We start from the raw sequence: 11,896 nt of genomic DNA on the forward strand, positions 1-11,896 counted from the left end.
TCTGTGGCATGTGGGATCTTCCCAGGCCAGGGCTCGAACCCGTGTGCCCTGCATTGGTAGGCAGATTCTTAACCACTGCGCCACCAGGGAAGCCCCAAACTCTACACTTTAAAAGAGTGTGTGAATTATATCTTAATTAAAGAAAAAATATATACACACAGCATTAAGAATAAATCTAACATTTCTGCAGAATCTTGATGAAAAAACATTTAAAGCTATGCTAAAAAGACAAATGAAGACGTACCAAATTCACAGACTGGAATAATCAACATCACAATTATGTCAATTCTCCAAAATACAATCTACACAGCCCATGCAATTCCAATACAAATTCAAACAATCTTTTTGGTCCTTGTTGACTTAACACACTAATATTAAAATGTATAAAAATAATCAAAACAGTTTCTTTGCCAGATAAAGAATTATAAAGCCACAGAAATTAAGGTAGAAATAGAATAGCTCAGTTTTAGATAAGCTGGCCAGAACAAAAGGAACAGAATAAAGGGCCACAAAGAGACCCATGAGCACATGGAATCAATGCCAGCATTACCACCACAGACAAATGTGAAGCGGATGGCCATTTCAAGGTGCTGCTTATACCTGTGGAAAAAAAATAGATCGCTACCTCAGAGAAGACACAACAATCAATCCCAGCTGCACTAAAGGCTTATACACGAAAGACAAGACTATTAAACTTTCAGAAGAAAATAAGAGAATATCTTTATAATCTTTGGGCAGGAGAGTTTTCTGAAACAAGATACAAAGAAGGATAAACCACAAAGTTAAAGACTAATAAATCTAACTATATTAAAATAAAAAACCTTCTGTTCATCAAAAGACACCACAGGGACTTCCCTGGTGGTCCAGTGGGTGGGACTCCACGCTCCCAATGCAGGGGGCCCGGGTTTGATCCTTGGTCGGGGAACTAGATCCCACATGCATGCCGCAACTAAGAAGTCCGCATGCCACAACTAAAGATCCTGCATGCTGCAACCAAACATGCCGCAACTAAGACCTGGTGCAGCCAAAATAAATATATAAATATTAAAAAAAAAAAGACACCACAAAGAGTGAAAAAATAGTCAAACAGTGGGAGAAGATATTTGCAACACACATAACCAAAAAAAGGATTAGTATCTAGAACAAAAAAATTTCTGAAAGTAAATATGAAAATGACAAACAATCCAAGAAACGGGCAAAAGATTTGAGCAGACACAGAAGAAACAAGAATGGGTCATAATCATATTAATCTTCAGTTTTCTTTACTAACAAGAGAAATGCAAACTCAAACTACCAAATGAAAAACCACTACTTATCTACCAGCCTGATAAATATTAAAAAGCCACACAATTACCAAATTGGATATCTTCCAAATTTGATGCTTTCTTACCTTATAATAGGCCTTTGCATTGTTAAAAAGCAACTGGAAGTCAGCAGTCAGCAGATTAACATCATCATACTCTTCCATTTTTAGTTTCTGTTGGATTTTCATCAAGTCAATGGGCTGAGAAACCACTTCATAATAGTCTGGTTGATTTCTGTCAATAATTTAATGTTTTTTAAAAAGATATTTATTAATCAAAAGCCCATAAAAAGTTATGTCTCAAAACTCTGTGGTAATGTCCAACACGCCAAGTGACAGAACATACTAGATGTACTCTCATTATTGGAACTGAGAAGGAATAACAAAAGCAAGACGAATATGCACGCCCTTTTCAAAATACATATTGGTGATATAGAAACCTAAATTAACATCTGTGATAGTCTTTTATATGCAAAATATTTAAGATTTAAGGCACCAACACTAAAACCATGTCAATGGTATCTCCTGTAAATGAAAATGACTTACCTTTCATGGGGTTCAATAATGGCTGAAAACAGGTATGTTCCAAAGCTCTTTATAAACTTACGAAATGGATTATCTTTCTTCAGGTAGTGACCACAGAACTTTCTCTACCAAGTGCTATCAAGTGCCCAGTATATATGCTGCTCTAACATCAAGTACTAAAGTGACAAAAGAGAAAGATGAGGCCCTTGGCACAAGGAGCTTACCAAAGATAAAAGGGCATAAGACATGAACAAACATGACAAAACAAAAAAGGCATGGGAATGATACACAGAAAATTAAGGATAGTGGTTATCTCTTGGAGAGGAGGGGACACTTTAAAGGTAGTTACAATAATTTCTTAAGTTGGGTTTTGGTTCATGGATGTTTATTATTATTCCTTCTGGCTTTTTTTCAAATGGAGTTCCATGAGACAAGTAAACCTTCTGCAAAATTATCTAAGCAATTGTTTTTCACAATTCTCCCTCAGGGGTAGATAAAACTCATCCTAGATGTGTAAGAGGGTAAGTTACTACATATGAAGAATGTTGTCATTAAGGCTTTAATTTCTCCTGGGACACTCACTGGCTGACATGTTTTAGCCATGTATGTATGATATATTTAATTTTTTAAAACTTTTTGCTTTAACATAAAAATTGCAAGAATAGTACACAGAATGTTTTTTCTGAACCATTTGAGAGTAAGCTGCTGAAGAGTTGTGTGTTTTTCCTACAAAAAAGGACCACAGTTCAATCATCAAAATCAGAAAATTCACTTTGATACAGTCTCATCATCTAATCCTCAGAACCCATTTATATTTTGCCAACTGTTGCAAAATTGTCCTTTATAGAAAAAGGATCAATGTGAATCATGCTGCATTCAGTTATGTTTCCTCAGTTTCCTTCATTCTGAAACAGTTCCTTAGTCTTTCCTTGACTTTGATGATCTTAATACTTTTGAAAATTATAGGCCAGTTATTTTGTAGAGTGTCCCTTAATCTGGGGTTGTCTCTTCTCCTGAGGAATAAATTCTGATGATGCTATATTCATCTCACTGTATTCTATCACGTGGCGCTTAATTTCAACTCATGCCACTACTTAGATGAGGTTGATTTTGGTCACTTGATTATGGTCTGCCAAGCTTCTCAACTGACCAAGTTACTCTTTTACCCCTTGTACTTTATGGAAAGGTAACTCCAGGCTATGTAACAGCCTGTGACACGGCTACTGTCCACAACCCCTACCCCATACCCCCACCGCCTGTCTCCCTTGCAGATTCCTACCTTGCTCAGCGTCACCTAATGACTTTGAATTCTCCAGGAAGGGAAAGGAAGAAGAGTAAATTAAGTTTTTAAACCCTTATCAACTACTTACGATTTCAGTGAACTACAAAATTAAGTACGAGGGGATAAAAGGAGTATTCAATCTGCTATTCAAAGAAAGTGTAAGAACATAAAGGTCTCAGTGAGTAACAACAAAGGCCCACCCAGGCCTAACATCAATGTTGTCAGTGGTACCAAGGGACTTTCTCAGAGTGAACATTAGGGCTTTGTTAACTTGCTATCCTAGATGGCTCTCTCCGCCTGGGCCTGATGGGCCATAGTCCACTGCTCCTTGCTAAAGCTGGGCCTCGGCAGCCTCTCAGGCTTGGGGGATTATCTGTAGACAACTGACAATGCAATGAGGACACATACCTAGAAAGGACATTATCTCCCAGAAGCTCTGCTAGGGGGTTCCTCACAAACATTTTCAGAATTGCCATATAGAAAAAAAGGTCAGGATCCCAACATTCCGCTCTATATAATGTGATCAAAACAAGGTCCCCTCACTTTGAAAATGAAATAGCTCTAACTGGTTTTTCCCACTTAAATCAACATACGGAAAAGTATAGAAAAGTAAAAACTGTCCCTATTCATCCAGAGTTAAAAGCACTATTAATATTCTTCCAGACTCTGTGCACACATACACACACACATAGGATTGTGAAGTACATGTCTTAAGAGCTTTTCTCTTTCAACAATAGGTGAGGGCACCCTGCCATAATACGGCCACAGAATAGTCAAAGCACAACTAAGAGTTTTAACCAGAAAAGTGAGAAACACTCTGCCTGATGTGCAGAGCCTGCTGGCTACCCCTAAACCTATTTTGCCTCCTTCCCAAGATGACAGCATTCTAAGCTCCTGCCTGGGTACTAAAGGCCAAATTCTTAGCCACGTTGCAGCTAAGTTCTGACCAATGCAAGAGCTGAAATGTACCACGTCCAGGTCACATCCTAACATGTTTCTTTTTTCCTATGGGCCAGAAGGTAGTTGTGGTGGTGAGCCGTCTCAGACCATGCAGACAAGGGCGATACCCCAAGCACAGCAGAATAAAAAGACAGACAGTATCTCGGCCCTGAAGACCTCACAGAATAGAAGTTGTACATGAGAGAAAGCAATTGTTCTTGTTTCAGCCATTGTTAATTTGGATGTCCTAGTACAAGCAGCCTAACATACTAATCAAAACAAAGTCTCAAAAAGAGATTCACAAATGCATGGCTCTGAGCAGTACTTCTTCCCACAAGCTCTTGAGAAAACATGCATTCCACAGAGGAGGAGCAGAGACGCAGGCAGGCACAGCACTGGGGGGAAGGCAGCAGTGCTCCTAAAGTACTGCGTCATGGAGGCTAGAAGACAGTGCTCTAGCACCAAAGGCCTGTATTTTCTGCCCCTCAGCTGGTGGAAAGCAGGCAGCAGAGGGGCAGTCCTTTTCCATGAGGTGCTTGTGTACTACAATATGATGCTGCTTCCCTATACAACATACTGGTTAAGACCACAGGCTTTAGAATCAGAAAAACCTGAGTCTGAATTCTGGTTATCCTCAATAGTTCTGAGAACTTGTACAAGTTGTCATCTATAAACTGTGATAACAATACTGCTCAGGTTTAAACAAGATGAGGCCTGGAAAGCACTTAGTACTGTGTCTAGCATGTAGTAAGCAATAAATATGGGCTTTTAATAACATATGCTAATTAAATGACAACTTTCAAAAGATTGTTACTGATTAACTGAAATCTGGAGAGGGATTTCATTAAAAAAAAAAAACTCTTCTTTTTTGGCAAGACTAATTTACAGAGCTCTCCTCATTCAGGATGATGATACTGCATCCTTGGTGGCTCTGCTCTTTGGAGTGAGAGGTTTGCCTTCAGATCAACCTAGAGCTTGTTGGCTACCCACTGTGGCATCAACATTCATGAATGGATCTAAATCTTTAATTAACTCATTGTATTAGTTTCCAATTGTTGCTCTAACAAATTACCACAAAATTAATGGCTTAAAACAACACAAATTTATTTTAGATAGGTAGGTAGATAGATAGATCCTAGTGGTTCTGATTCTCTGGAGAACCCTGACTAATATGGTCTTCCAATTTCATTCTTCTTTTTCAGGATGGTTTTTTTTGTTTCTGAAAAAAATTCTGTTGGGATTTTGTTATGTTTTGCATCGACTCTGTGGACTGCTTTGGGTAATATTGGTATCTTAACAATATTAAGTTTTCCAATCCAAGAACATGGGATATCTTTCTATTTTTTTGTGTTTTAATTTCTTACAGAAGTGTGTAGTTTTCAGTGTAAAGTCTGTCACCTCGTTGGTTAGGTTTATTCTTTAATCTCCTTTTTGGATTGTTCACTGTTAAGGTACAGAAATGCAACTGATTTTTGTGTATGTTGGTTTTGTATCTTGCAACTTTGCTGAATTCACCTATTACTTCTAAAAGTTTTTTAAAAACAATCAAGACTGTAAATTTCATGTTGTATATTTTTTACAACTAAAATTTTTTTCTTTAATTAAGACAAAAATTTTTTTAAATGCGCTTTGCTACACCTTGACAACTGAAACTAAAATCTAGACCCCTGTATCATCTAAGCCATTCCTTCCAAAGGAAAACTCAATTATTAAACACTTTCAACTTGGATCCGGGACCAAACCCCTCCCACTCACCTTCGCTTTGGTGCCCTAATGAAGAGCTCACAGAGGAGCCTGCCCTGCTCATCCTTATAGTCTCGGATGGTGTTGTAGAGTTCATGGCACACGGCAATCTACACATAGGAAAAGGAGAAAAATCACCAGAAAAGTGAACAGAAAGTCAGTGTAGGGGTTCTTAAAAAAAAAACAACAAAACATAAAATGCCAGTAGAGAACGATGAATCCCCAAATTCCCACATGGGAACCCAAGTCTAAAGTATGCTGACAGTACCTCTCCTTATTTAAAATCATTTAAATGATTAAATCTTTCATCAGAATATGTTACTGGTGATTTTCTTTTCCTTTAAACAAAATTAGTTCATATCACTCTTGTTTAAAAATCATCCAATAGAGGGCTTCTTACCAATCAGAGAATAAAATCTAAACTCCTAACACAGAGTATGTAGGGTATACTCTGGCTGGGCAGACTTTGCCAGTTTCCTTCTCCCTCTTGACCATCTCTCTGTAATCACAACCCATCAAATCCATTCCTGATCCAGCCCCTCTGCCTGGAACACCCTTCCCCAGTGCTCTGCAGGGCTGCTGCCTTCTGATCACAAAGAAATCTTTCCTGAAGGTATGGGCCAAAACAGCCCATATCATCCCAACTTTTCTTCTTAGCACTCATCACTAGCTGAGGATACTTTATTATTTATTTGTTCATCTGTTTACATTCTGCTTCCCCAACGCTAGCATCTAAGCTCCATGTAAAAAACTAGCTCGTCTTACACATAGTTCTTTCCCAATCACAACAGTGCCTGGCACATGACAGCACACACTCACTTGAATGACTATATAATGTGACAAAAATGATATTCTTTATTATTTCATAATATTAAATTACACTATTACTGTAAGACTTCTGGCTAAGTGTATACTTTTCATAAAAGAAAGGTTAAGAATATCAAGCCAGAGGAAAAAGAAGCTGAGAGGCCTTGCATCTTAACTGCTTATCATTAAAGGAAAGGTAGGGAATTGTGCAGAAGGCAGAAACTGTGATCTGAGTTACTTACAGGGTCTACAGTCGGAAGATTGGAAAGTCTCCTCCTTTTCCTGCTTGGGCCTGGCGTGGACACAGAATGGTGCCCATCATCAAAGTCTCCGCTGACACTACTGGAAGGGGAGGTAGCTCTTCTTCTCTTGGAACCCATGGAATCCAACTTCTTCTATAAGAAATAATTAGCCATGTTCTTACACTGAATTTTATACTCTGCCACCAAGCCCTCAGTTGGCCACTTGCCACAAAGCTTCTGGTTCACTTAGGAGAATATTTTCACTGTTGCAAAGAAGCTTAACTATGTTTTTTTCAATGCAAGTCCTGGCCCTTGCTTTAGCCCCTTCACTTACCAGAATGCTACACTTTCAACTTGGATGGGACAAATTCAGCAACAGTATACTCATTTGTATTTACCAATTTTGAATGACTCAACCACTTCTGGCCCCAAATTTACCCTGGACTGGAATTTGGAAACCCACATAATTATATATGTGGGTACACCCACATATAATGGTGTGTTGGAGGTACTGATCCCTCAGCCCCTGAGGGAGTCAGGCAGGCCTCAGGGACAGAGTCCCTAAGGTGGTCACCTCTGGAGTCAGAAGCCTCATCTGTTTTCCCCAGTGCTTCTTATGATTATGATCACTTTCCAGGTGGGCCAGCATGTTGGAAAAAAACAAAAACCAAAAAACAGGAAGCAGACCCTGAGGCAAATTAGTGCAAAAGGATAAGGGGACAGAGGATTAACCTTCTAGCATTTTAGATGTACCCTAAAATTAACACACTGAAAATGAATTTTCTCCATTCATTAAAGTAAGATCCACAAGACATACCCCAGAAAACACTCAACATACTTGCCATACCTATGCTAAAGTAGCAAAATTGCATTTTGAAACTTTTCTGTCAATCCAGACTAACCTCCTTTTCAGTTATATGAGGTACCCTATCCCCATGAATTCACAGCTTTACATTTCAGTAGATGATCTTGAAGAGCACCCCAGAAGTGAGGTTTTAGGCCCTCCTCGGGCTCCCAGAAACATGTAAATATTTGCTCTAAGTTTTAGGCAGGCTGCTAAGTAATCTTAACACAGCTTTACAAATATATATATATATGTGTAAATATATATATACACAAATATATATATATATATATATATTTGACTATAACACAAGAAATGCAGCCACTGAAATGACCTGCTACAGCTAGAAGAAGGTAAGGGTGCATACCTGAGAAAGTCCTACAATGCTTATACAATTTAAAAACAGTATCAAATAGCATATTGTGATTTCACAGGCCTTTCTCTAAAGCAAAAAGAAAAAACTGATCCCAGTGTCACTCATCAACATTCAATTTCAGGACACTAAGACACTAGTAGCTGAAAGAATGGGTTGCCAGTAGTATGGAGAGAAAAACTGGGGATCTCCAGGGAACAGAAAGCAGGAGCAAAACAAACCAATAAATAAAAAATTCTGGTAACCAACTAACAAACTAAGTCTCTTATCTCTTCCTCTGAATTACAGTCCACATGGTGTTTAAAAACAGAGCCTAATATGATGATGTTCCTTCCTCTAGGACTTGGTTTGTTATACAGTGTATTAGTTTGCAATCGGCCACAACTGGCTAAAGCTTCAAAGGGCGTAGGCCAAGGCCAGCCAACTTTTGTTGATTTTTGTTTGTTTTATAAAAGGCTGATAAACTGGTGTCAATTCATTAAAATGAAGAAACTAAGGACCAAGCTTTTGTAAACAATCTATGACAAGGACACAAGTGAATTTGATGAACATAAGGCAAGAATCTTTATGAAAAGGATAACAAAATTTAAGAAAGGTGGAAGGGAAAAGGCAAGGAAGGACAGAAAAGGGAAAGGGTGTAGATGATCAGTAATTTACCAGCTTTACCAGAGCACAACCAGCTCCTCGAAAAGCCAGTCTCCTCATTATGTCTGAAGGCCAAGTGAAGCCAGTGGGAGAAGGCAGGGCTTTAGAAGTGCTGATTCAGTGTTAATATATTCAAAACTGAAAGAGAAGAAAAAGGCAGAGACAGGGGAAATAAAAAGAAGGGTCAAAGGAGTAAAAATGAGTACGAATAGACAGAAAACATTCAAGCAGAACTGCTAAAGATACGAGATCTGGAGAAAATAGGCATATCAGTTTTCTTGCACCAATCAAACAGATGCAAAGGCTCAGGCACTAACAGTATCTGATATTTCTTCCATTTTAAAACCAAATGCTTTTCACATACATAAAGATGCCTCACTGAGGTTCCCCTTTACTCACACGGAATGACTGTCAATTCCAGGAACGAAGCATGCCTGCCCAACTGCACCCTAGTCAATAAGAGCAGAGTTCAATCACAGAGCTGGAATGGAGAGTGAACACATGTGGAAGGCTTACATGTGACACCAAGTGTTAGCAAGCTGGAACAAACCAAGAATGGCTCATGTGAGCAGAGTATGGAAAACTCCTCCTCGTCAAAAAAATTCAGAGAGACATTTCTTTCCAAAAGTCCTATCAGCACTGAAAAGATATCACATACAACTTTAGAAAGGTTAAAAAAAAAAAAAGCCTTCGACCATTTGGCAGGAGGTCAAAATTACTTTTATAAATAATCCGCTGAAAATCAAATGACAAAAAATGTAAATCATTGGGGGGGGGTGTTTAGACCACACAATATTCAAAACTCCTTGACTCATTAATTTACTTTGATAAGAAAAAAAAAGATTCAACTTAAGGATAATTTCGAATATTTTCTCATCCAAGGAACACATTTTAACATGTATTTTGGAAGTTTGGCTACAAAGGCAATGTGGCCAGGTGGGTGGGAGGGGCAATAGGACCTGAGCTCAGAAGACCAGGATAAGAGACCCAGGTCTTCCATCTCTGTTTGATGTTGCTTGAGTCACAACCTTTCAGATCTGTTTCTTTATTTCTAAAATGAGAACAGCAGTGTACATATCTCCCTTGGATTGTTATGACAGTGAAAAATGTATGTGAAATCACTTTGAAATGTCAAAACACAAAAAAAATGTTAAGTTTTAACTCTAGGATTGTACGCTGTCTTGGGCACAGGAACAGCACTTTATCCATTTTTGTAGCCTGACTTATAGCATAGTTTCAGTGATCAACTTATCTATTTAATAAGACATATTAAAAGTGCACTTAAGTGAGACATTAAAAAAAAAGTTTGCATAGTTTCAAAGGACTGTGAGCATCCATTCAGTAATTCTTTTCCTATAAAGAGAAAAGATTCTGAAACTTAGTTACAAGTTTTTAAATGGCACTGATTACAGTCAGATGTCCAAAACTCTAACAACCAATGATAAATTACAGTGGACAGTAAAGAATAACTTTACAATGTGCAACTGGGAAAATATTTACTCAGTATAGCCTAATGGTATATTTTGACAGTTTATAGACTTTTAGTACTCTCCTGTATTTCTAGTATTTCTTAGTACTGTAATACAGGTTTAAAACAAAAATCTTGGAAAAGAGAAGATTCAAAAATGGGAAAAAATCGCTTATAAACCAACTTCCCAGAGAAAAAGAACCCTTAACGTTGGCATTCACAGCTTTCAGTATTTATTCTATGCCCTGGTTGCCTTTTTTTTTTTTTTTTTTTAAAAAAGCATGAACAAACCACATGTATTATGTTGCAGCCTGTGTTTTAACTTAGGGAATATTCTCCCAATTCAGTGTTCTCTCACATGATGCTGGATGCCTTGAGAGTAGTCTATCATACAGATAGCAATTTACTAATCTTGGCGATCTGCATAGAATATCAATACTTAAGATATTCTGTACACTCCCAAAGCCAAAGAAAGTGGTCAAAGCCCTTCTATTTATCCACACATATTTATTACTGATTTGACATACTTCTTCAAAAGATACCTTCCAATCTTCCTTTGGATCTAAAATATGGGCAATCTGTTAACAGGTGATATGGCAGAAATTATACTACTCTTTCGTATTGAGTCCAATTTGCTTTTGAATTGTACTTGGGAAAAGAGTTCACTACTAAATGGAAAAAAAATACCTTGAAATCATTTTTGAGGAGTCTTAGTTTGCTGGAAAATAAGTTAATAAAAATGCTTTACTCCAACATATGTTTCTATAATTGTAGTAATAATTTCTATATCCACTATACCGTGTATTTGTCATTTGCTTTTCAGGATCTCTTCTACATTTTTGCCAATCTTTCTTCCTCTTTAAGTCACCAATTTCTACCCTACAATAACAAAACTATGCTTCTTTCTCAGTAAAAAAATTTTAAGAGACGAAAAAATAACCAGAAACACACACAATTTGAAAATCTCGATTCTTTGTGGTGTTGCATATAAGAAACTATACCTGGGCTCCACGACAAATACAAGTCCCATTGATAAAAATACTCAGTCTGAACAGAGTCATCCAGAAAGTACTAAAAAAAAAAATTTACTAGGAGAGTTTGTGTCTGAACCGTCAAGAAACGACAACAAAAAAAGGAGGCCCTGAGCTGCGGAGAAAATGAAAGACTTTCCCAACCTGTCACCGGTACGGGGAACTAAGGGAAACGTTGACAGTTTTGAAGCTGCCCGCGACGAGAGCTCGGCCAGCCGCGGGGGGCGGGAAAGCGGGGCGCGGGTAGTTTCCGGGCCGCTGCGCGCCTTTGTCCCGGCAGGCAGGTGCGGCAAGGCTGCCAGGCGCTTCCCGAAGCCCGCCGCCATGCCCCGCCCCGCGCGCCCGGCCCGACCGGCGCATCCCGACGGCCGGGGCGGGGCCTCCGCCGCTGCTCCCGCCCGCCCGGGCCCACACAAAGGCCCGGCAGCCGGCTGAGAGGAAGCGGCCCCGCCCGCCCCGGGCCCGGCCTTACCCAGCCGCTCCGCCGCCTGCAGCCCCGGCCGCGGTCACCGACCGCCGCGCCCCGCCCCGTGGCCGCCACGGCTGCTGCTATTGCTCCTCCAGCCGCTGCCGTCGCTCCAGCACCCGCCGCCCTCACCGCCCTCACCCCTCCCGGTGCCGCCGCAAAACCAGCCCCGCGGCCGCCAAGCGAACCTGGCTCCGCGCGACACTGCGTGCGCGCGCACGCGGGCAG

At 39.6% G+C, this 11,896-nt stretch overlaps 1 protein-coding gene across 10 annotated transcripts in view; it reads right to left on the bottom strand.

Moving 5' to 3' along the window:
- The window catches only part of PBRM1 (polybromo 1), a 102,778-nt gene extending 90,979 nt beyond the window's left edge, over positions 1-11,799 (bottom strand). For 7 of the 10 annotated variants that reach the window (XM_079935773.1, XM_079935780.1, XM_079935775.1 and 4 more), the window contains exons 1-4: positions 8,716-11,782; positions 6,842-6,994; positions 5,805-5,902; positions 1,391-1,538 (exon numbers count right to left, since the gene is read on the bottom strand). In XM_079935773.1, coding sequence (XP_079791899.1) covers positions 1,391-1,538; positions 5,805-5,902; positions 6,842-6,994; positions 8,716-8,763 — 447 coding nt within the window. In that variant the 5' untranslated portion in view covers positions 8,764-11,782. Of the gene's footprint in view, positions 1-1,390; positions 1,539-5,804; positions 5,903-6,841; positions 6,995-8,715 lie in introns of all 10 variants that reach the window. The other 3 variants (XM_079935776.1, XM_079935777.1, XM_079935778.1) reach the window with 3 other exon arrangements.
- Between the last annotated feature and the right edge of the window lie 97 nt (positions 11,800-11,896).

Source organism: Stenella coeruleoalba (assembly GCF_951394435.1).
Source record: "Stenella coeruleoalba genome assembly, chromosome: 10".
Classification (NCBI taxonomy): Eukaryota; Metazoa; Chordata; class Mammalia; order Artiodactyla; family Delphinidae; genus Stenella; species Stenella coeruleoalba.